General features: G+C 30.1%; 2 protein-coding genes, 2 non-coding genes and 1 pseudogene across 4 annotated transcripts in view; 3 read left to right on the top strand and 2 right to left on the bottom strand.

The window, feature by feature from the left end:
- Positions 1-6,581: 6,581 nt before the first annotated feature.
- On the bottom strand, positions 6,582-22,536 carry LOC107011267 (annotated as a pseudogene).
- Positions 11,943-12,014, bottom strand: TRNAH-GUG. The gene has a single exon. It is a non-coding gene; the product is annotated as a tRNA-His (tRNA).
- LOC107011265 (protein COBRA-like) lies at positions 17,687-21,236 on the top strand. The gene is made up of 6 exons (XM_015210682.2): positions 17,687-17,876; positions 18,705-18,784; positions 19,144-19,600; positions 19,845-20,004; positions 20,117-20,394; positions 20,613-21,236. Exons 1-6 carry the CDS (start codon positions 17,810-17,812, stop codon positions 20,903-20,905), a joined length of 1,335 nt encoding a protein of 444 aa, XP_015066168.1. The 5' UTR covers positions 17,687-17,809; the 3' UTR covers positions 20,906-21,236.
- LOC114076198 lies at positions 21,918-22,004 on the top strand. Its single transcript, XR_003577076.1, has one exon. It is a non-coding gene; the product is annotated as a small nucleolar RNA SNOR75 (small nucleolar RNA).
- Positions 22,537-25,663: 3,127 nt separating the features above from the next.
- Positions 25,664-26,229, top strand: part of LOC107010718 (cytochrome P450 85A3) — a 5,458-nt gene continuing 4,892 nt past the window's right edge. Inside the window, exon 1 of the mRNA XM_015210004.1 lies at positions 25,664-25,854. Coding sequence (XP_015065490.1) covers positions 25,664-25,854 — 191 coding nt within the window. The remainder of the gene's footprint in view (positions 25,855-26,229) is intronic.

Raw genomic sequence — 26,229 nt, 5'->3', positions numbered from 1 at the left:
ATATATATATCACTTAATATTTAAGAAACTAGATAAAAATTGCATCCATATATATATTGCTACTTAGAAGATTCTTTTAACTAGGTTATTGAGTTTCTCTTGAAGTTCAAATAAGTCTAAACATATAATTGAGAATAATAATTTATATTTAATAAGTTAAAGGAAGTGTTACAATAAAATTAAAATAAGAAAAGTAAGTGTAATATCATAAATTTCAAGAGGTAATGTCTATAAATTCAAATCAAAACCATTTCAGAAAAGCTAAATTCGAAGAAGGTTTGTGAAATTATTTCATTTTTCTTTATCTAATATATTTATGCTAATTAATTTGCATGTTTGTTCTACATTTTATGCATTTATATTAGAAAATAACATTTTTTTTAGTAGACTCAACGTTTGCACAAATGTCTTAACCGTTGTTTTATTTATATACTATAATGGGTATGAGAAGTGATAAATAACTAAAAAATTTGTCCAGAATTTGATTTAAAAAATTTAAAACTATAATATTTTTTTTATTTTAAAACAAATCGATCTTTTTTTCCAATTTTTAGTAAAAGGTTTAAAAATAAAATGGTAAAAATACTTTTAAAAAGTAAAATTACACAGAAAAAATCTAGTTCTGGCAAAATTTCCTAGACAAAAAGAATTTTCCAATAGGAGAGTGAGTATATATCCTACCTTTTTCTGTTAAATCTATTATTTTTATTTTTATTACCATGTCATAATTATGTAAAAAAACGCACTTAAATGGATACTAAATTGATAAATTATAAATTATTACAACTCTAACATTAAAGACTAAGTGGTTGATTATGCTAATTTAAGAATTCTTCTTTTTTCTTTTTTAATAAAATCAATGTTTAATGAATTTAAGTCAAAATTACATATATAAGTATTAGAATATGTAATATAATTTATTTGGATTTGAGTATTGAAAAAATCGTTAAAAACATTAACAATATGACTATAATTTCATAAAGCAAAAAAATAATAAACTTCCTAGTCTTTTTTTTTTTATATAATATAAAAAGCAAAAAGGACAAAAAAGATGAACTGGTAGAAAGTTTGTAATCTTCTAATAATGCATTATTAGGTGGGGACTCCTCTACCTAAAAAAGAGACCATTTATTAGTGATCTGTGAACATCTTCATAATATTCAATCGGACAAATTCAGAATTTGAATACTTTGGGTGCACCAATATAAACATAGCTTAAATAAAATAAAAATAGATTCAAGTGAAATTTGAATTCTGATTTAAAGGATGGTATCTCTAGCTACTATCAATTGCACAAAGACACTTCTATGTGTTATATGGGTGCACTGTTAATTATATCGTAATATCTATTAATTTTTCAAAATAATTATATATATATAATTTTTTAGAAAATTACGACCCAGCGTGTAGTGTGGGTCCTCCCCTGTTCTCTCACTCAATATAGTCATAGGGAAAGAAGCAATCATAGTGTGAGATATCTAAAATGAGGAGCTGCAGTTTGTTTTGGCTATCCATAGTGATTTTGCTCTCTGCTTCTTCGGTAACAGACGGGACGACGATCGTCGAAAGGCGGTGGAACGGCACCGGAGAAACGGATGGTATTAATTGGGAGGTTAGTCTTGCAGGTGATGTAAATTACTTGTCTTTCAAAGTTACTAATGATAAGCCACCGATCTGCAACGAGAAAGTGTACGGGAATTGCATAGGGGACAAGAAGTCTGGGCAACGCCCATGTACTGAATACAATAACTGCAGGCGTTCTCCAGGTTAAAACTATTCGTCAGTGATTTCTCTATCTATAAATACGTTTATCATTTACATAAAGATGATTTCCCGTCTATCAAATTACTATGTGTGTTCATGATAATGATTATAAATTTATTAAGCTACATAAACCTGTGTGTATATACTTCCAAAATGCAAAGATTTAGATAGGTTCATATTATCTTTTTCCCAATTTATGTATTTCGAGAATTGAATTTTAATCTTAATGTGAACTCAAGCATGAAATCTTAAATATGTTTTAAAATAAAATTTATATATTTAAAATGTATTATAAATTACTGTAATACTTATTTAAAGAAAGAAAAAAATTTAAATTTTGAAATTCGAAAAGTGGGGAAGGATCACTCAAAATTATATAGAAGTACTATTACTTGTTCTCTTAATTAATGTGGGAAACTAGTGTAAAAATTATGCAACATGGAGTTTGATGAGCTTTCACAATTCAGACAAAAGATAATAATTAAGATCGTATTGACCACAAAAGTCTTAATTAATCGGATTATTCTTTTTTAATGTAATAGAGGATAATGTATAATCGTTTCGAGAACAAATGAAAATGAAGTGATCATCATTTTCATTTTCATTTTAAGGAGCTAAATAATTAGCCGGAATAATCAACCATCTCGTACAAATTTAAGCAAATTAATGATTCGCTGTATTTATTATATTCGGTTTATTTTGATTCGCTCAATTTGAATATTTAGTCAAAATTTGCTCTTTAATATTTTCAATTACTTCAATTTCAATTACCTAGTGACTTTCCAAACAAACTTTAAGTATTTGACATGGAGAAATATTTTTGTAGGAAACTAAAGTTTTCTAAAATTAAAAAAATAAATATGATTGTCTCCCTTCATCGTTATTGTTGAAGGTTTTTTTGTCAAAAACATCTTTAAACTATATTCCAACTTAAAATACTTCTTAAATTATTTTTCTTAACCCCTCAATTATTTAGAATTTGAGATTTTTCATCATTTTGTTAAAATTTGTCAAAAATTAGCAAATTATTTTCAAAAACATGTACGGTTCACGCTACGCTCAACAAAACTCCCTGCATCACCCCCATAAACCAAAATTATGTTTATTCTACATACATCTAAAATAATATTGTAAAAAAAATTTAGCAACAACATTTTGCATTGCTATATTGTTAATTAGCAATTTTATTTTTATTTACTTTTCATTTGATATCAAAGAATTATCAGTTGAAATGTTTTCTTCTCAATGGATCTGCAAAAAGTGATGTCGGTCGGAGACTTTTACTAATAATGATGGAAAATGAAATCCGAGTACTAAAAATCAAAATCAACTTAATCTTAATCACCATAACTATCAATTTGCCGCAAAAGAACTATTGATCTAACAATATTTTGACTTTAATTTGTAAGGTGAAGATGGTGCGAAATTAAGCTCCAACTCCCTTTAGTTGGTAAAAACAAAGAGCAAATCATGTCTCCTCATAGACTCGCACTGTCCTAACATTTTTTGAAAAACAACAAACAAGAGTTATAAAAGAATTATTTTTTATTTTTGGAAGTTTTTTCCAACAGATAATAAAATTATAAAATTATGTTTTATAAGAATAATATGAATTGCATATGTTTTTGTTTGGAATTTGCTAATTTTTTGACAAATTTTAATAGATGGACAGAAATTGTTATGTTCTAAATACTTGAAGAATGTTTTTTGTTAAAGAAGAATAATTTAAGGATGTAGTTTAAGTTTGAGATATAGTTTGAAAATATTTTTAACCATAAATTCTCGCTGTTGAATTAAGCAACCAACATCATACAATATACATGATGTGGTTTGATTTGTACTATTATGGATAAACTACTTTGAATTTTGTCAATTCTCAGTTTTTAGGATCTAAAAAAGCTTATTAATCAAAGTTTTTGGAGAAAATTGTTACAGAGTAGTTCACTAACATATCATATTCTAAGAGACTAAGACCTATCAAAAATCAGTTGAACAAGGAATTTAAAATTTGAAGAAATAGACACACAAAGTAGCTAAAGGGGGATCGACATTGTAACGATCCGAATCGTCGTTAATAGAAAAAGGAATAACGTCTAAGGAAAATTGGGTCACCCACCCGCCAGAGCGGGCCAGCTGCCGCTACGGTAGCGGCGCTCTAGCGGGGTAAGCTAATGCCAAAGTGGGACATGATGGACAAAATGTAAATACCGCGAAATCTTAGTTTTTCCTTCTTCTAAAACATCTAATTTAGACGTAAACCACCATGATAACCCTAAAAAACTGCTATAAGCTTGGGAAGGATGGAGAAGGAGAATTCTAGCGTAAGGAGGTCAATGGATTGCGTATTTCAGGTCAAGATCACCATTACGAAGTCAAAAAACAAGAATCGAAGCCCAAGATACCGTACAACTGCTTGGCGCCAAGTAGGCTAGGTTTTATTAATTAAGTAGTTATAAATTTGTGCTCACGTATAATTTAAATCAATCGTAGAGTTTGTGTAGGCCTTTTGTGCACCTAATAAGAGATGATTAAATCCTAAGAAGAAGTCTTAGACAATGAACTAGGACTAAGTGATGGTTTGATTTCTTGGTTGCGTGATATATGTTGATGATTTCCGCATTATGATGCGTGTGTACTTGAATGAAGCATTCAGATCAAACGTAATGTAAATAAGTATGAATGAAGGACTACATACAATGAATCACCTTGTTGTATGATTGTGAGAATATACTTGATGGTGATTGTGTTTGTTGAATGGATCGGGTAATGCATTTTCTCACACTAACTGAGATCGATTGCCATCTTTTGACATAAATACTGGATTGAATATCACGAACCGATACTCTAACAGTTTGAGTTTAGATTCCATGAGAAGACCAATGACTTGACATAATTGTATATCTTGAAATTGTGAAGTTGTGTGTTGTTCTTAAGTAATAACTTGTGTTGTATTGCGCCTGAAGGATTAAAGGATTTTGATGACATGTATCTGTTTAATCTACTATTTTGATGTAACTCGTTATGTATCTTGTTGTTGAACGAGCCGGGAAGGGCCAAGGGTTCAAGAGTTGTTAATATTGAGAAAAAGGTTGTCTGTGTGTTGCAAGAGATTCATAGTCAGATGTTAGGAAGCCTTGATAAAAAACGCCTTGTGGCAAGGAGTGGGTTATATTGTATCATGTATGTTGATACAATATACATGATGTGGTTTGATTTGTACTATTATGGGTGAACTACTTTGAATTTTGCCATTTCTCAATTTTTAGGATCTAAAAAGTCTTGATCAAAGTTTTTGGAGAAAAATGTTATAAAGTAGTTCACCAACATATCATATTCTAAGAGACTTAAGACCTATAAATCAATTGAATTCAGAGGTTCAAAATCTATAGAAATAGACATACGGAATAACTAAAAGGGGGGGGGGGGTCGACATTGTAACGATCTGAACCATCATTAATAGGAAAAGGAGTAACGTCTAAGGAAAATTGGATCACCCTCTCGCCAAAGCGGGCAGACTGTCGCTATGATGGTGGCGCTCTAGCGGGGTAAGCTGACGCCAAGGTGGGACAAGCGAGACAGAATGTATCGATTTTAGGTTTAGTTCTAACTTCATAAATATCGGTTAATTTATAAAACATTATATGAGAATATTTAAACTAATTGTTTTCATCTTATTTTAATTCGTATGGCTTATTTTTAAATAATGAGATTTTACAAACACATGGGGTTTATAAAAATTCTGCTAGTTTTGGATTGGAAGTTGTTCTAAAAAAAAAAAAAAAAGAGGAAGAAAAAAAAAATAGAAAAGGCCCGTTTGGATATGTGATATGGTATCATGAGATGAAATTGAATTTTTGTTTGGACATGTGATATAGAATTTTGGTATTGTATTTTTTCTCATAAACATAAAAATCTCATAAGTTCTAAAACTATTAAATAGCCCCAATTGTTTATTCGATATTATCAAATAAACAAAAAATCATAAATTGTATAATAAATTATTGCAAAGTTATTTGTTCTCCGCTTAAGTAATTGTTTCACCAATATATTTGAGTAAAAATGAAACACTTTTCACGGACTCTTTAAGATTTTATTACTCAACAATCATGAAGTGTGAGTTAAAGTGATTATATGTTGGTGAGAATACTAAATTTTTTGTGGTGAGAATAATAAATTTTAAAAAGTAATGATGTGATTATATTTTTATTTACATGTGAAATAAAATGATTATTAGATATAAATGTGGGGTTGTTTCAACAAAATATAAACTCGTGAATCAATTTTGTATTAAAATAACTCAAATTATGATATGGTATCACCATGTGATTTCATATCATGGTTTTTGGAGAATATGATGTCACATCTCATGATATGAAATCATGAGACAGAATCAAAATCGCATGTCCAAACGTTGATTCTATCTCCAATACCATATTGTGGTATCACCATGTGATTCCATATCATGGTTTTTGGAGAATATGATGTTACATCTCATGATATGAAATCATGAGACAGAATCAAAATCACACGTCCAAACATTGAGTCTATCTCACAATACCATATCGTGATACGGTATCACATGATCAAATGCCTAGTTAAGTTGACAGTGAAACGAGTTTGGGTTGCGTAGGACTTATTTTATTTGATAAAAAAATTTGTTGGACCAATGAAATTTGGCCACTTGTTTAATTAAATCCACAATAAATTTCTGTTAACTAAGGGTGTGTTTGGTATGAAGGAAAATGTTTTCCATGGAAAATGTTTTCCTAGAAAATGTTTTCTAGGAAAACAAGTTGATTTTTAACTTGTTTTCTTATGTTTGGTTAGTGAGTGGAAAACATTTTCCAGAAAACAATTTCTAGTGTTTGGTTGGTGAGTGAGGAATTTTTTTAGGAAAATAATTTTCTATGCTCTTTCACCCCCAACTCCCTCCCCACTAGAACTTGATATTTTTCTATTATTTCTACACAAACTATCAAATACTAATCCTTTAAAATAAGATCTCTAATTTTGCAATGAATATAAGATATTTTATGTATCGAACTGTCGTTTTAATCAAAAAATAACTTGAAAATAGCATACAATACATTAGTACATACTTTTAGCTAACACTATACTATACAGTGAGCCTTGAAGTTTTTCACATTATTGTGCACAATTGCTCATCTCTGTACACCACACACATATCAAACAGTAAGTTGTACAAACATATCATAATAATATAATTGTGAATACTTAGTTCAATAACACCATTAAATCAACAAACTAACAATCTGTAAACATGTAAAACAACTTTGTCTCAAGCACACAAATCAAATTCAAGCAAAAAGATATCAAGTCCTCTAATAATAGTAGTACTATATAGAGTTATGTTCTTCCTATTCACTTATATATTCTATTTATGTAGTCGCTTGAACCTTTCCAACCAAACCTTACGAAGATTTTGATTTTTAGCCATGAATCCCTTAGCTAAAGTATCACTTTGTACCAAATAGTCAAAAGCATCCCCTAAGAACTCTTCCCCATAACCTTCAATTGCCATAACTTCTTCATACAACCTTGTCACATCTAATCGGCTATCAGCTATCTTACTTATTGCCGCTGCCACCTCCAAGTTTTGTTGAAATATCACCGACCACATCTTGCACATCAGAAGGACGATTTCTTTTACGACTTGACTTGACTTGAGAAGTTTCACTCACATCTTGCACTCCATTCTCCTTAGACGGTCCTTCAATCTCATCTTCATTACCTTTCTCTGAACTACAATCCAAGCCTATATCTTCAAATGACTTAGCACAATCACCCCTAGCTCGATCATTCCCACAAACAAGAGACATTTCTTCAAACATATCAATCTTCTTGTTGATGAACTTATCATGACTAGGATGCGCCTACAATATAAATGACAAAAATATGGTATTAAACAAGAGACATCAACATATAACACAATTGTAACATAAACTTCATGAAATGGCGAAATATAGAACTAAAACCACCCCTCTCTCTTTTTTTTCTTTTCCTATAAAACTAAAGCCTCAACTCTTTAATTTCTCATAAACAAAAAAACAGCGTTCAAGTCAAAAATTAATATCTAAGATATTTCATGAATATCTTGAATATTCATAGAGTTGCATAAACGACGTCAATACTGATACAACAACCTTACCTGAATATGCATTGCATACACTCTGGGACTGGCAGTAATCATCTTCAAGTTGTCATCCCATCCAAGACCACTTTTGTTTAGTAGAGTTTGCACTATATTCCATGTGCTTCTTAGCGTTTTGAGATGATTCTCCACATGCTTTGGAGAACAGTCCATTCCTAATTGTTCATTAATGGCATTCGAAACACGATTGAATGAGATAACCTTAAACTGATTGGTTGATTTATTTCCCTGCTTCACTTCATCCGCTAAGATCTCCAACATCAAATATTCCATTGGCTTTGACCACCTAAACTGCTTCTCTCCTTTTTTGCCCATTATTTGCTGTTACAAAAAACATTCAAATATAAAAAAGACTCCCCCACTCTCCAAGTTGAGGCTTTTGTTTAAAAATCTGATTCAACATCCACTTTTAAACTAGAAATTAACTTTTTTCCATGTGAGAAAAGTAATATCACAATATAGGCAGTCACTCATATAACATTCATAAGAAAGTTTACTTTCGTACTTCCAACATAATGAACAAGTAGGGAGCAGGGTGATTAACATCCATACAAGGAAATGATCACAACCAATATTTAGAGCAATGAACACAATTTTCGGATGATTTTTTAAATCAATTTCAGCAAAGCGATAAGAAAAGAATAAACATTCAACAGGGGAAGTCAAAACTTTGAAGTAGACACTACAAAAACATATTACTCCAATCTAATCCCATAACTGCTAAAACAAATGACTCTTTGACAACAACAGAAGCAAACAATAGTGCAAAGAAATCTATGTCTGCTACTATAACCAATGGTAAAGTAAACAGCAACAGTGTTAGAAAAACAGCAAGATACAGTTCACAAAATCAGGCCATCTAATAATTAAATCAGGAACTTTGACTTGATAGTTATACCTACTCTTTAAGAACATCTAATTCCTCCTCCTATCATAATCGGTAAACATGGCATGAGCAATGGCATCTCTTTTCGACGATCATTCTCTAGCTTCTTCACGCCTCTCTCTTTGGGTTTGATAGCTTTGACTCCCTTGAGAGCTTTGAGTAATTTGAACATTTTGAGGTTGAACTAGTGGTTCCACATCTACTTCTTGAATTATCATGTCGTTAGGCTCCAAATTAATTATGTGATTATGTAAAATGCATGAAGCTAACACCACATCCACTTGAGTTTTAAAGTCCCAAAAGGGTTCATTATCAATTACACGAAATCGTCGCTTGAGAATAGCAAAGGCACGTTCAACTGTGGATCTCAATGATGCATGCCGAAGATTGAATAATTCCTTTTCATTTTGGGGTGGACGATCACTATACTCTTGTAAGTGATAGCGTACTCCATGATAAGGAGGAATGAATCCCTTACGAAGTCCATATCCCGCATCTCCAAGATAGAATTTATCTACAAAGGCATGATATAGTTAATTAATATACGTTGTCCACCTAATTTTTTCGATAAAACTACTTTAGATTGAATAAGATACCTTGGGGGATTTGAAACCCATGTGGTCTCTCTAATGCATCGTTTAATATGCGAGAGTCATGAGCAGATCCTTCCCGACCAGCTAGTACATACGTGAACTTCAAATTAAAGTTGATGACAGCCAATACATTTTGTGTTGTTGTGCCTTTTCGACCACGAAATCTACTTTGTTGTTCAATAGGAACGGATGCAAGCACATGTGTGCCATCTATTGCACCTACACAATTCTATATACAACTAAGTTAATAATATGTACTATTTTTCATAAAATGATTGAAATTTTAGTATGTCACTTACAACAAACCATGTATAATATCGATAGGTGTTCCTTATCTCCGGTTGAATACCACCATCTGGTGGTTTTATAAGGATAGGGTAGAGCTTCAAAACTGCTTGAAGTACCGTGTGAAAGCATCGATGAATAGATTCGATTGACCTATAGAAGTGTGATCCAATCTTGCGAAATCGTTCATTAAAACCAACGATCTCTAAAAATATTAATACTTGTTCTTGAATAGACATGTTTTTGCTTGAACTCAACAAATTGTTTCTTCTAAGAGCATTGCATAGTTCATAAAACACATGCTTGCTCATCCTTATTTGTCCTATACAATGAACATCACTTCCATTCAAAATACTATTCATGTAAAATTCCCTTTCTTGATCTTTATTCCTATAAGGTTCTCTAGAAATGCTACTTTGATTTTTATAGGCTACATTAATCGCAACTCCGAAAGCTAAAACAGATGTAGCTACAGCTCCAACTATTGCATCATCTTCATCTTTGTTTGTCATATCCATCTGTTCCAACGACCAATATAACGTAATTGCGTTTATGATATAACAAAGAAAAGAACATAATAAGAAAATCTGCCAAGGCTTATAGCAACGTCTGATCAATTTTGAGGAAATCAATATCAAAACCAACAGAGAATTGAAATGTCTTTCCTCCAAATTACCCAATAAAAAGGAAAAAACAAGAAATCTAAAGGGAATACAAAGAATCCACGAAAGGTAGTTTGAATCCTAATTGCAACCCATTCTTCCTTAACAGCCTTAAAATCATTAGGAGGAGCTCTAACTACAGCAGCAACAACAGCTGTATAAGTATCATTGTTCATTGATGAACAATCAGACCCTTCTGACCCAACCCCATTTCTCTGTTTCAAACCCTTAACATCACTCCTCCATATCTTCCATTTCTTAACCACAAATCAAAATCTAAAATCCTATTTCAAATCTACATATCTGTGAACAGATAACATTACACACACAACCAAACATACTTGGGTCAAATCCCAGAAAAATATGAAATAATCGAAAGTAGTAGGCCACAATTCATAGATTTACCAAAAAATATTGAATCAAATGCATAAATTCACCAAATAAAGTCAAGTTCAAACTCATGAGCAAGTATTTCAGTAAAGAAGCAAGTGAAAGATGAATATTTTGAAGAACTTCGCAATCAAAAATGGCACAACTATAATTATTGAAAGCATACCTTCGAATTTCTTACAGAAATATGAATGAGAAGAACAACAATGGGAACCCTAAATTTGGAGAGGAACAAGCTGGAGAAATAATAGAGAAACAGCCTCCTTCACTACGTTTGAGAGTGGGGATATGCCGAGGAGTGAATTTCGCGTCGGCTTCTTTTCTGGAAAATGACTTCCGCAGATTTGTTACGGAAGTCGTTTTCCTCTGATTTTAGGAAAACAAGTCGTTTGGGAAAATGTTTTCCCAATATTTTGTTGCAACCAAACAAAAGAAAATAGGAAAATGTTTTCCAGAAAACATTTTCTCCATACCAAACACACCCTAAAGGATATTTCCAAACAAAATGTTGAGAGCATTTAAAAACCGATAGGTTGAAGGAAAGACATATTTTAAAATATTTCTAAGACGTTAAGGGTATTTTTGATTTTTTTTAAATTTTTAATTAATATTAATAGTTTATTTTATTTTTTTGTCAGATGTAAATCTTTAATCGATGTGGAATGTCATGTGTCAAGTTTTTTTAAATAAAAAAGAGAGTTCATTACACAGACTAGTGAGCTGTGTTTCTCAAATAAATGATAAGTTTATGTATGAAACTCAAACTTTTAATAATTTATATATAAAACTCCCAAAAAAAAGATAGTTTAGGTATATTTGCTACACTTATCTCAAATTATTACGAGATATATAATATCGCAAAAATGAAAAAAAAAAATAAGTGGTAGAAAGTCTGCATCTTCTTTTCTCTAAGAATGCATTATTAGGGGCCCTTAAAATGATACCTTCATAATATTCATAGGAAAAAAGGCAATAATAATAGCTAAAATGAGGATCTTCATTTTCTTTTGCCTATCCATGGTGATCATAACGGAGACTTTAGTCTTGCTTCATCGATAACAATGAAGGTTGCTTCGCGGTCTGCGGCAGTTGCGTTCCAGACAAAAAGACTCAGGTTGATTCATCTCGTAATATTGTTACTCTCTCTATCTCAATTTACGTCACACTTTCATTTTTAAAAAAAGATGTATTGTGGCTGCTGGGATTCGAGCCCAGGTCTCCACGGCCACAACGTGGAATTCTTACCACTAAACTACAGCCACTTTGTTGATTTTTGAGATACTGTAATCCAACTAAAATATTTAGATATGCTCATATTATTTTTGTCAAACTTTGTTTTTAATTGTAAATTTGTGTATGAAATCTTAAAGTGTGATTTGGAAAAAAAATTACATAATATAAATTATCATATGATTATTTATATTCAGATCTTTTTTTTATTTGAATCTCAAAATTTGTAAAATGTAAAATTAGAATGGAGAGAGTATTTAATATCTTTTCGTTCATTTATCCTTTTCTAATTTTGTCCTTGGTCTCTTTTGAGTACTTTCTCTTTCCTACTCTAAAAGAATACTGTCTATATCCTTTCCTAAAAATTAAATAAAATTAGTAGATTCTCGTATTGACGGTAAGTGTTAAATAAATTGTCATTAAATATAACTTGAAATAACAAAAATTAACTCATAAAATCGAAGATCGCTCAAAATTATATGATAGTACTAAAATAATAATGTGGGAAACTATAACAATTATTCAACATGGAGTTTGGTAAGCTTTCACAATCATAGACATAAGATAATAATTAAGATCGTATGTCGATAGAGGCCACAAAAATCTTATTCGGAGTATTCTTTTTGTATAGACTTAATGTAATAGAAGAACAAATGAAAATGAAGTGGTCATTCGATGGAGTTTTAGAGTCCGTTTGAATTGACTTGAAAAAAATAGTTTTTACGTTAAAAGTAAAAAATCATATTGAAATGACTTTTAAGTTAAAAAATAAAAAGTATGAGTGACTTACTTTTGTGTTTCAAACTTGTTTTAAGTCATTTTTTACTTTGTCAAATATTTTTTAACTTATTTAAGTCGTTTTTGACTTATTTAAAGTTATTTTTTATATTTTCAAACACTTTCAAAAATCAAAAATAGACTTAAAAATAGATTTGACCAATTTTAAATCAGTTGGATTGGCTCTTGGGGAGCTAAATTAGCATGATTCATCAACCAACTTATAAAAAATTGAGCAGATTAATAATTCGTTTATTTATTATATTTGATTTATTTTGATTCACCCAATTTAAATTATCCAAAATTGAGGTAGGTTAATGTGTCTTCCTTCTCCCATTCCCCTTCTTTTTGACAATGAAATAAATACAAAACAAGTTTTTGTAATCTAATGTAGGAGTTAAATATATAATACTCTACAAATACAATTAGCAGTAAAATAAAAAAGGATACTAGTCTGGCCATAGAAATTATTTATTTATTTCTAAATGATTTTAGACATATTCAAATTCAGCGTTTGGTCATGAAAATTTCAAATCCAACCTGAAGTTGTATTTTAAAATTGAAAAACAAACTATAACATGTTTTTCAATACACTTTTTATATATTAAAGTTGTATTTAATCAAGTACATTTACAGATAAAAATGTTCAATATATTATTTGCAAAAAATATAATCAAACACAGTTAAAGTCAATCTTCAACTTTAATTTCAGAAATTTCAAATAAAATGAAAAATATTTGAATCCAATGCGCACCAATCAAATAATAGTTCAAATAACATATGTTCTTTATTATGCAGTTATATCTAATATTGATTTGAGGTGAACTTCTATGATGTGCCAAATACTGAACATAGAAATAATTATTGAACCTTATTAGTGAAGAAAACATGTATGCTCTACTTGGCTAATGAAGAATATAATTGCTCTATTTTTAATATCTCAAGGACGTATTTGCTTCATTTTCAGGGATAATTTTATGTCAAAAAAGTAAAAGGATGACATAATTTCTCTAATATATAATTAGGCTAAATACATTGATAGTACTTTAAATTTGTCGATAAATTCCAGTTAAACATTAGAATTATGATATGTTTTAATTAAGCAATCGCTTAAAATGATAAAGTGTTCTTATTTGATGCTTTTGATTTATATTTTGAAAAAGTTTTTGCACGTGCTCTTAAGCTTCCATTCCATAAATGAGTTAATCACATAAAATGTGCCTCCTATTTTAGTCGTACACTTCAACATTAATTGAAACCTACATGAAATGTGAAAATTATCTAATATATATTTTATTATGTGTTCAGATACTATATTAAATAATCAAAATAAGTTATAATTTCAACGTCTATCTAAAAATTACCGACAAATTTAAGAGATTCTGCCACTATATCAAAAATGATCTTTAATGACAATAATTAATCACAATAGCTCAATTGCCACTAAATCTATATTTTTAGCGTCAATTAACACTCTTTATATATATCCCAAAAGCCTTTAGTAATATTAAATTTAATAATACTTAACTATTACCGGTAAAACTTTTAATATTCTTTCTTAATATGTGCCTATTTATTACCGCTAAAAGTTATTTTTGATATAACAATAAGTGTATTCAACTATACAGCGAAAGACATTTTGCCCAATTTTCCCTTTTTACAATCGCTCTGTGATGGGCCGCTATCAACCCAATATGTCCAAACAGTTAATGGGCTTCATTTGTGGTTGGATATTTTATGGAAAAATTTACTTTTAAATTTAAATTATTTGACTTTTAAAATTTGAATTATTTAACTTTTAAAATTTGAATTGTATTACAAAAATTGAAATAAAAAGAATATTGATATAAGTCGTGTTTGTTTTCAGTCTAATATTTGGCATCAGAATCGAACGATAATTAGTGTAAAATAGTCTGTAGAAAAATGTTTCGATATTAAAAAAGTATGAAAATGTAAAATGTTATAAGCTCTGAAAAGGATGAAACCAAAAATGCAACTTGGAAAAATCATTAAAGTGTTTTTTTTTTTTTTAAAATAAAATAAAGAGAGAATAAATTGATGCACTTCGTTTCTTCGTCTAAGCATAAAATGGGAATGAATAATTATTTGGCACGGAGAAATATTTTCAATATTCCCCATGGTTAAATATTTTTGTAGGAAGCCAAACTTTTTAAAATTAAAAAAAAAATTAAATACTTATCCTATCATTAATAGCATAATGACGTGATAAATATAAATAGTATTGAAATAAAAAAACAATTTCAAAATAAATTTTTGATGTCTTTTTCATCATTTATAGTATAGTAATGTTTTAAGTTATCTCAAATACATGTTGTAATAAGTTATTTCAGTATAATTATCCTGAAATAGCTAGTTTCCACTTTCCAATCAAACAACTATTATAGTAAAAATAATATTTTTTTACCTTCGCGAGGAAAAAATAATATTTACTAATCTTGCACAATGATTATCTAAGGCTATACTTTTTCGTGGTTATATATATATATATAATTTAAAAAATTAAAAAGCAATTTATAACTTATTTTTAATTTATCTTTATTATTGAGTATAACATTTCTCAAAAAAGTTCAATTGTAACAATTATTTTGTAAAAGAGGATGTATCAATTAGTTCAAGGTGAAATTACATTTTAAAAAATTTTTATTAGATAAAGTATTTATCGATATTGAACCCACGACTCAAATTATCTTATTCTATTCTTTGAATCACAAATTTTCTTTTTTGATATTAGCTCTAATAATATCTGGTGATAATTTTCCTTTTTTGGTTGTACTAAGTATTTTTTTTCCGTTACTTTTTAATTGATAAATCTTGAGGAGTACTCCACATGATTGGTACTATTTAGCTAGCGTTTGGCCATAAATTTCTAAATATTCTTGGCAAATATTATTTGAGTGAAATTTTACCATGTATTTGGCCATATGATTTGAGAAATATATTTCACCATTTTAGAAAAATATGATTTATACCCATAAGTTTTGGAACTATCAAAATTAACCATATGTTTGTATTACATGTCACTTGGATGTTCGTTAACAAATAGTGTTCATGATACTAGAGCAATGTGATAATTTGGAGTGAGTGCAACAAACATCATTACATACATCGTAAAGTATACAAAGTGCATGACTTTGTTACCTTGAGCCAATTTTTCATCATTTTCATCAATAATCAAGTCATTACTTAATATTCAGTAAATATTTCATCACCATTTTGGTGTTGCACGTAAAAAAATATGTAATACAATGTAAACAACTACTATAGAGTATATTTTTGTAAAAGATAAAAGTTTGAAATAAAAATTTAATTTTCAAAAAATCCCAAATAATAAGATTTGGCCCAAATATTAAAAAAAACTAATATTTGGAAATTTGAAATATTTACTAAAAATATTTACCGAATAATAATATATTATATGAACAAACATTAATTGCCAAATTTTTTACAAATATTATTTGGAAAATCTTATGGCCAAAAACGGGCATTTGATTCTTTTTACATTATGGTGTTGCATTTTTGGTGTCACCGACACTGAATTTGCAAATTCTGTATTTATTTAAAACACACAAAATAATAAAATAATACAAATCAAAAGGACAAAAGACACACATCTATGGTTATTGGTTAGTTGGGTTGTCTTTCTCTTTCCTCACTGTCGGCAGATTATTATTTTCTTCTTTCTTTACCCTACACCTAACTAAATAATTTGTAATTTTCTCAAATATCATCACATCAATTATAATATATTATTTTAATTTCTCTATTACGGTTTAAAAGTCTTTGTCTACATTTTTATTTCCCTATTTGCTAGCAAATTACCAGCTACACAACGAATTGAAAAAGACGAGCGACTCTTTAATATTTACTAATTGATTTCTGCAAATTTAGTGAGAAATATTATGTTATTTTACTATATCATCTTTTAAATATATTTTTTATTTCATTTTATCTATTAGTTTTTAATAAATAATTGGATCATAATATCATTTTATAGAATTTATATATAAATTTTTATATTTTACTTATTATATTATTAATAGAGTAATTAATTAATCTTGGAAATATATTTAATATTTATTATAAAGTTGATTTGAAAAAAATATTAAATAAGGATAGATCGGTAAAGTTGCATTATTTCTCAATGCAAATGCAAAGTAAAAATGTGACATGTAAAATGAGACGGAGGAAGTAATAAATATAATATCTTGAAAAATATATACGAAAAATGACTATAATTAATTATATCGATAGTTTAAAAATTAAGTATAAAATTATTACCCTTGTTCTGATTATTTTTCCATTTTTGAATTGAAATACCCATTAAAAATAACTATTGATATCGTAAGTTTACCATTTTATCCCTATTAATTATGAAGTGGACCAAATAAAAACTTCAAATTTTCAAAAAAATTCCATCTTTTTCAAATAATTAATTGATGATATAAAGGTAAAAAAAATTGTTCTTTCTTGATTTATCAAAATAAATAAATAATTAAGAACAATTAAAAGAGAAAAAATAGATAAATAATTAGAAACTGAAGGAGTACTAATTGATTTCATAAAGTGAACAAGTTTTATTTTATTTATTTACTATTTTAAGAATATTTTTTTATTTACTACTTTTAATATTAATTGATTAGGCATATTAAATTTTAATATGACAGGAGAAAGAAAATATGAATACTTGGCTGGGAAGACAAACAGAGATTCTGATGGAAAAGTGCTAAATTTACCAATGCAAGAAGATTGTTGGTTAACATTTTTTTCCTTTTTTAAAAATAAAAATATAAGTTTTTTTCTTTCTTTTGAAACGTTAATTAATTTTTATTACAGTAGTTAGTGGGTGGTTATTGTCTTAAGAAACATTATTAAAGTCCACTTTAGCTTCAATAGACTAAGTTGCCATGTGAACTCACTTCCAGCTGCCACTCACCGCCAAGAATTTTCTCCTCCTCTTTTACTCTCATTTTAGCAGATCTTGAACAGACATTGCCTACAGAGAAAATCTGCTGCAGCTAAAGAAGGGTCTATGGAGTTCTTCAGATCTACCATATTACTAGTCTTCTTGTTGTCATGCTTCAGCTTTTCAGCAACAGGTTTGATAATGACTTTACCCTTTTTTTCTGCTATCAAGATTTCATTTTTTTGTGAAATTGGGATGTGGGGTTCAGTTAGTTTTTGATTTGCTTGTTTGATTTTGAAGTATTTGGTAATGCTGATGGCTTTTTTTTTTAAGAGGATTAGGATTTTTGTTGTGATTTTAAGTATAAAGATTTGATTTTTATGTGTTGGATTATGTCATATTTCTGTTGTTGGATTTTGATGAAGTGAAATCATGCTGGACCTAAAGATTGATCTGTTTCTAGCATGTAGAGGAGCTAGTCAAATGAGTTCTTGATTTAGGAATTTGCTGGGAAATTGAACTTGATTTGAGATTTTGTGATGATCTTTAATGCTATTATTGATTGATCCCCTGCCCCCTAAAGATACATTTGTGGATTTTGATGAATCTTCACTGAAAAGGATTTCAGATCAATCCTGTTTTCTTTTCACCTGAGGTTTGGCTCCAGCCTGTGATCCGCGAATATACAGGAAGTTAAATGATTTCTTTTCAAGTCAATGTGCTTTGATTATTGAATTATCTTACACAATGGTGTCATGACATGAATAATAAGAATTCGATGCTTATGCAATCTCCTTAAGATGAGATCCAAGAAGATCGTTAAAGTTTGGCTCCATACCTGTATTAATATGTCAATTCTGATGGCTGGTTGAATATGAGCTTAGGGTAAACATTTAGAACTGGTGAACCCAATCAAACAATATTTTAACTGCTTACAGAGTCTAGGGGAAGATCTGTTTGTGTGTGCATGTCCGCGTGCCTTTTTAAAGTTTTCACCTTTTCAATTCTGGTTTTCTTCCAGATGCTTTCGACGCACTTGACCCCAATGGGAACATCACAATCAAATGGGATGTCATCAGCTGGACACCTGATGGATATGTTGTAAGTAGTAGTTTCTCTTTTCTCCTCTCCCCGTCCCACTTTTTCTGTCAAAACTAATGTGGACTAAAACCAGTTTGCATCTATTGCACTGCAGTTTGTAGGTTTGTTTGATAATTGCCTCTTCATTCATTAGTTGTTTGCAGTTTTATTGCGTGTCAAATTAGCTAATACAAAAAAAGTTTATGTATTTAGCAACTGTTTTCTACTTTTTAGATGGAGCTTACTCATTATCAAAATTGTCAGCCTACCGGACATAGAACTTTAGTGTCTTTTTAGTCTGTACTTAACTCTACTTCTCCTATTCCTTATTAGTACTTACAAATTGTAAGTTTCTGATCATTTTCATTGCCAATGGACAGGCTGTTGTGACTATGTTTAACTTCCAACAATATAGACATATTCAAGCACCAGGTTGGACGTTGGGATGGACATGGGCGAAGAAGGAGGTGATATGGGGCATGATGGGAGCTCAAACAACAGAGCAAGGAGATTGTTCAAAATTTAAAGGAAACATTCCCCATTGCTGCAAGAGGGATCCAACCGTCGTCGATTTACTGCCCGGAACTCCTTACAATCAGCAGATTGCAAATTGCTGTAAGGGAGGAGTGATCAACTCATGGGGACAAGATCCTGAAACTGCCGTTAGCTCATTCCAAGTCAGTGTTGGTGCAGCTGGGACAACGAATAAAACAGTTAGAGTTCCTAAGAATTTCACCCTTAAGGCACCAGGGCCTGGTTATACTTGTGGACCCGCTAAAGTTGTTAAACCCACTAAGTTCTCTAGTGGTGACGGGAGACGAATAACACAAGCCATGAGTAAGTTACTTGGCTCAAATACATGCATTCTTCATTACGGTCAATGACTCATCTAAGTCCAGTTGCTAAGATTTCTCTTTGTTCAAGAAACAAATGAGAATTCTAGAATGCCTTTCTCTTTAAGGCTATAAATTTTCCTTGCAAAGCATTAGCATTATTTTCCAAAACACCTTAACTATACGATCTTTGTCATTAACATTAATTACCGTGAGCAGTTTCTAACTATTTATGTTGTTGATGACAGTGACTTGGAATGTCACATGCACATACTCACAGTTCCTAGCTCAAAAAACTCCTACATGCTGTGTCTCCCTTTCATCCTTCTACAATGACACCATTGTACCGTGTCCAACATGTACTTGTGGCTGCCAGAAGAATGGTACTCAGCATGGAAATTGTGTAGAGTAAGTCGTGCAAAACATGTCTTTTTTTTTTCTTTCAATTCTTTGTCACAGTTTCTATTTTTGAAAACTTTGGTTATTTACTTCCTGATCCTTCTTCCTTTGCTCCTCGCAGTCAAGACGAACCACACTTAGCTTCAGTTGTTTCAGGCCTTGGAAAAAACAATTATGCTCCTTTGGTTCAGTGCACTAGTCATATGTGCCCTATTAGAATTCACTGGCATGTGAAACTCAACTACAAGGAGTATTGGAGGGTGAAGGTCACTATAACTAACTTCAATTACAATATGAATTATACGCAATGGAACTTAGTTGTCCAGCATCCCAATTTCGACAACCTCACTCAGTTATTCAGCTTTCATTACAAGTCATTAACTCCTTATGGAGCAATAAGTAAGTTATCTATTTATTGTTACAATTAAATCTCTAATGAGCAGTTTCTGCCATTTCATTTGTGGTCGAGTGAGCTAGTTGCTACTACTTCACTGTTAAATACATTCGAGCAGTATCTTTTCTACACTTGTAAAGAATTTTATTTCATACTATCGGTTGAAAATACTATGACAATTGAGAGATTGAAAGATATAGCTAATCTCGTGGGATTTTTACAGATGACACTGCTATGCTCTGGGGTATGAAATTCTACAACGATCTGCTCATGCAAGCTGGTCCATTAGGAAATGTCCAGTCTGAGCTTCTATTCCGCAAGGATATGTCGACTTTCACTTTTGAGAAGGGGTGGGCTTTCCCACACAGAGTTTATTTCAATGGTGATAATTGTGTCATGCCTCAACCTGATTCATATCCGTATATGCCAAATGCTGGTACTGTATGGAAGGTTTCTTCGCTAAAGCTAGTGGTGACGTTGATCCTCTCTATGGCATTCTTCTTTGCAACTGTCTAGAAACCGGATAAACACCTAGTAAGTTGTCTTTGGGTTGATTCGCTTGCACAGCCGAGGAAACTGATTGGAGAGTTAGATATCTGAGCAGAGTGATGCTGACCATTATTATGGATATTCGGGTATGCTTGTTCAAGACGAATTTTAATTTTCCTCTGTATGCTGTTTGAAGGGCTGGTGCCATAATTTTCATTCAGCAGTTTGTATCAAATGTTTTAAGGTCATTTTTGTTATGTAGAATTTCTTTAGTTCACAGTTATATCAGGGTTGTATGAGAATAAAGACTATTCATAAACAGATAGAGTTAATTATATGATATTCTTTAGTTCTCTTATTTCTATTCAGTATCACTATGTAACCACTTCTATTTTGTAAAAAAGATTATTTGCTACACTACACGGTTTCATTTGTTCATTCTCTGTGTAAATTTTTCTCCCATTATTATCAGCTGTCATAATGTGTTTTTACGACATATTAACAGTACAATTAAGAGTTTGTTAATGTTAAGGTAATTAAGGCTGAACTGGATATAGAGAAGAGAAGATCAAATATTGTTTCATGAATGAATTATTTTTACATGTAGTTGCTCGAATGGTAAGCAACTTTACTTTCAACCATAAAGTTGTGAGTTTGAGTCATTAAGAAGTTGTCGGGGAGGGGTCATGTAGTTGTTCTCTGATAAGGAGTTGCTTTCAATTCTAAGTTGTGAGTTAAAAGGCATCAAACCTAAGGGACCATATTTGGAACTTTTCGTCAGACTTAAGGGACTATGTTTGTAATTTTGTTCAAATAGAATCAGAAAAGGCCACAAGTTGCAAGTTCAGCTACTCAATCCCGGCCCATATGAAGCCCCTTATGGCTGTGAAAACCCTAACGCTAAACCACTCATGACCTATAAATACACTGCTTCTTATACTTTATGTTCATCTCTATTCCTGCTGAGAATTGAGAGTTTTTACTGTTATTGATTTTGATTATCGTATTATTTTATATGTTTTGATTGGTTTTGTGAGTTCCTCAGTGATGAACAACACAGATGACGAGTCTGATATCCATTCTTTTTAAAAGTGTGAAGACAAAACGAGGCATTTGTCTGAGAGGAACTCCAATATAAATCACCTCTTTGTTTTTTTCTTTTTCCTTCCAAAGTAATATTCTAACTTGTTAATGATCTATTTTTAACATGGAACTTTTTGAAGGTATGTAATCATATCTACGAGTTTTTAATACATCAAATTGTGTATTGGATTGGATGATGAGACTCTACATCTGATTTTTTACCCAATAAAAGAGCAAATGCAGAGTAATAATTGAAAATAAGTATAGATTGGAGGTACCTGTTTGTTGGATGAACTGAGCTGAGCCTAGTCAGGCTTGAGTGAGCAGTGTTATACTAATTCCTTTATCTGCACAGCAATACAGAAAATAATGAGTATTTTAACAAACAAGAATATTAAATTAAGAAAATCTTTGAATCTGAAACTTTACCTGCCTGCAATCAAAGTAGACATTTTTCTTAGTGAGTTAGCATATGCATGATCTTGGTTCAAAACTTTAAGGACATGTGGAATTAATAAGATGATACATTCAAATATTAGCTTCAAAAAAAAGAAAAAAAGAATGTCATTAGTGTTTCTTACCAATTGATTGATGATATATAGTAACAACAAGAGGAATATTATGTATTTATCTTTGTTTCTTGTTTTGGCTCTCTTTTATATTACTCTACTTGGCCTTTTTTGAATCTTGAAGCAATAATTCCTTGGTGAATTGAGTATAACATCTCAACAACCATTTCACCCTCTCTCTCTCTTGAAAGGAAATTACAGAGCAATTTGTTAACATCTCAACAACTCAGATAATACTATTTCTCAATTCTCATTGTATGTTCGGTTAATGTAACTCTATATTAATAGGAAACTTTCGCGTAAAATCACTCAAAAATAGCTTAATTACGTTTCATAATTATAGTCTATTAATTATTGATTCATAGCTACATGTTATAATGAGGAGAGTGATAAGCGAGATTAGAAGGGATGCAACTGCCATAGCTAAATATGCATGGAATGTAGCAAACAAAGTAGATAGTATGAGAGGATGGAGAAGTAGAAACAGCGTGACAGTAGTTGGTTTTCTTCAATAAAATATTAGTTCGACCAAAAAAGAATTATACAAATGTGGCGAATTATATAAATATGATTAATTATATAAATTCAAAGTCAGCCCACGTAACTAATGATTAATGTTAGTTGCGTGTGGTAATTATAACTAGAGCCGTCAATATGGGCTAGGCCTGTTGGGCCGGTCTGGCCTAGCTCGGGATTTAATAGAGCTGGGCTATTTGAGCCTATTTGAGAAAAATGCTTTTTAGCACGGCCTGAATAAGCCTGCTGATTTGTGGGGCTTGAGAAATATCGATAGGGTCGGCATATGGGCCAATAAAAATTATTAAATAATAATATAATATTAAAATTTAAAATTAAAGAGAGTTCAAACTCAAAACAATTAGGTTAATATTTCTATTTATATATTTATATTTTTAGTTGAAAAAAAAACTTAATAAATATTATAAAGATAATTTATTTGTGGATTTGATTAAAAAGTAGTAACATTAACATCATGTAATATTGTTTCATCGATATTTTTGATAATGTTTTTAAATTATAATTTATAATTCTAAATATAATATAAGTTTTAAATAAAGTGGGCTGACCCGGCAAGCCTTGTAGCCCATGTACTTGTGGGTTGGGCCGGCCGTTTTATGGCCCACACAAAAAATGAGCTAGCTCGGCCTGACCCGTAAAATGTTAAAGCTTGTATGGCTTACTCCGAATGGAATGAGTTAGACCATATTGACAGCTCTAATTATAACAAACTATAGTTATCATGACAAATTAAGTAATATAAATTTGCTTAACCATATAGGTTTTTTCATATTAATTCTATGCATCACATTGTTGATACATTGATATACAGATGATATACAGAAGAACACTCACGAGGAGTCATTTAATTTTTTAGTGGAACTCTGGCATTTTTTCGACGGGAAGTGGTGGGGTGTGGACAACGATGTTCAGAATTTGTGTGAAAGAGATGATAAAATTCCAATTTTATTTTTTTTGGATTTGTTAGAGGTTGTATATGTTTTGAAAAGTTACTATTTTTATTTTTTGAAACTAAAATAATATTATTAACAGAAAGTTATTATAAGAGACTATAATATAAGTGTATATTATGTCTTTTGATGAGTCTTTTGCTATTTACATACCATCTCTACCTTTTTGCCTTGATACGAATTTGGGAAGATGAATTTCACTATCAAACCCCCAAGACGTGTAGTTTACGTCTGATATATCGAACAATAAATTCACGGTTAAAATTTGTTTGAACAACTTTCAACATATAGCGAACACAAAATTTATATTTGTATTGCTTTAGGAAAGTTTGCATAATTACGCTCCATAGCAAACATAAATATGTATGATTCGCTTACATATACAAAGAAACCAATTGTATAATTCGCTATACATATACAAAAGAAAGCAGTTGTATACAAATCAATTGTATAATTTTGTGTATGTACAAAATGAGAAAGAGAGAAAGACAAAAGAAAATTGGACAGAGAAATATTTATATCGTATAATTATAAGTGTATAGGACGAAGATATATGTATTTGCATGTGTATATACTATTTTCTCTCGCTTTATACAAACAGAAACACAATTTATACGTGAAAGTTACTCTAAAATCAATTGATATACTTCCTTTGTTCCTTTTTAGATGACATTTGGACTTTTCAAAAATCAAATTTGACTAACTTTCAAAGTTACATTAGATTACCTTAATTCAAAATTTTAAATTGAAAATCTAGTTATTCAAAACTATACATAAAGTAATATAAATTGCAAGTTTTTGAATATCATTATAATGAAAAAATACATCTTAAAATGTTAGTCAACATTTTATCCTTTGACTACGTGAAAGTTGCTCTAAAATCAATACATAGAGAAAAAAGGTATATAATATATAGAGATTGATACACTTCCTCCGTTCATTTATAGATGTCATTTGGAATTTTTAAAAATTAAATTTGACTAATTTTCAAAGCTAAATCAAATTAGATAAGTTCAATATTTTAAACTCAAAATCTAGATATTCAAAATTAGTATTATAATTTGCAAATTTTTGAATATCATTATAATGTTAGTCAAAGTTTTATCCTGACTCAAAAAAAAAAAGACCATGACAACTAAAAAGGAAAAAATACAATTTATTCAATTGCAAACTTATTTAGGAGACTATACAATGTCTAATGAGAGTCTATACAATGTATTTGTTATTAATTCTAATTATTATTTTTATGTAAAAATGAAATTTAATTTATTATTCTATTTATTGAAAAGTCAAAGATGTTATGGAAAGTTATAAATTGTAATCTTGTATAATTACAAACTTATTTGATTAAAGGCTTATTTAGGAGAATGAATACTCAGAATTCACAATACAATGTATCTGGCTATATTTATTTTACTCTCTAAACATGGAAATATTTATTAATTATGAGTCAATATAATCTCATAATATACTTTCTCTAAACATGGAAATAAATTCATCTTTTATGAGTCAATATAAAACTATAACATTGTTAAACTAAGTTATTAGGACTATAAAAAGTTAGAACCAATAGAAAGTCTAGACAATTAATTAGCCTTTTGTGTGTTATAAGGTGGTATTGAATTTCTCAATCATTGGGAGCATCAATGGCCATTTTGTTGATAATTTTTGTTGTGTTTTTTGGATTTTGCATTTTGAGTACTACTCTATTTAGATGGATTGACATTGTGTACAACAAGAAAAATTTGCCTCCTGGAACTATGGGTTGGCCAATTTTTGGTGAGACTAGGGAATTTCTAAATCAAGGTCCAAATTTCATGAAAAATCAAAGAGCCAGGTATATATATATATATATTCATTTCTTTTACTCTTTTTACATTTGCTTAAATCTATGAAGGGGGTTTATATGTCTAATTTTTTTTTTTGTAGATTTTAATATGTTTTCTAAAATCCCTATTACAAGATCTTATGAACTAGTATCAAGACTAGATTTTTTGTTAATGCTTTAGGTAAAAGAAAAATAAGGTGTGTGATAATTTGTAGCAATTTCATCACAAATTTTATTTTTATCCTAGATTTGTCATTAGGTTATGTTTATGAATGATGATGTACTGAATGCAAAATTACACACACACACACACATATATATATATATATATATATATATATATATATATATATACATATATATATATATATATATAATTGAGAC

Source organism: Solanum pennellii, chromosome 2 (genome assembly GCF_001406875.1).
Source record: "Solanum pennellii chromosome 2, SPENNV200".
In the NCBI taxonomy this organism is placed as follows: Eukaryota; Viridiplantae; Streptophyta; class Magnoliopsida; order Solanales; family Solanaceae; genus Solanum; species Solanum pennellii.
The sequence above is the reverse complement of the archived record's forward strand: the minus strand, read 5'-3'. Positions and strand labels throughout refer to the sequence as shown.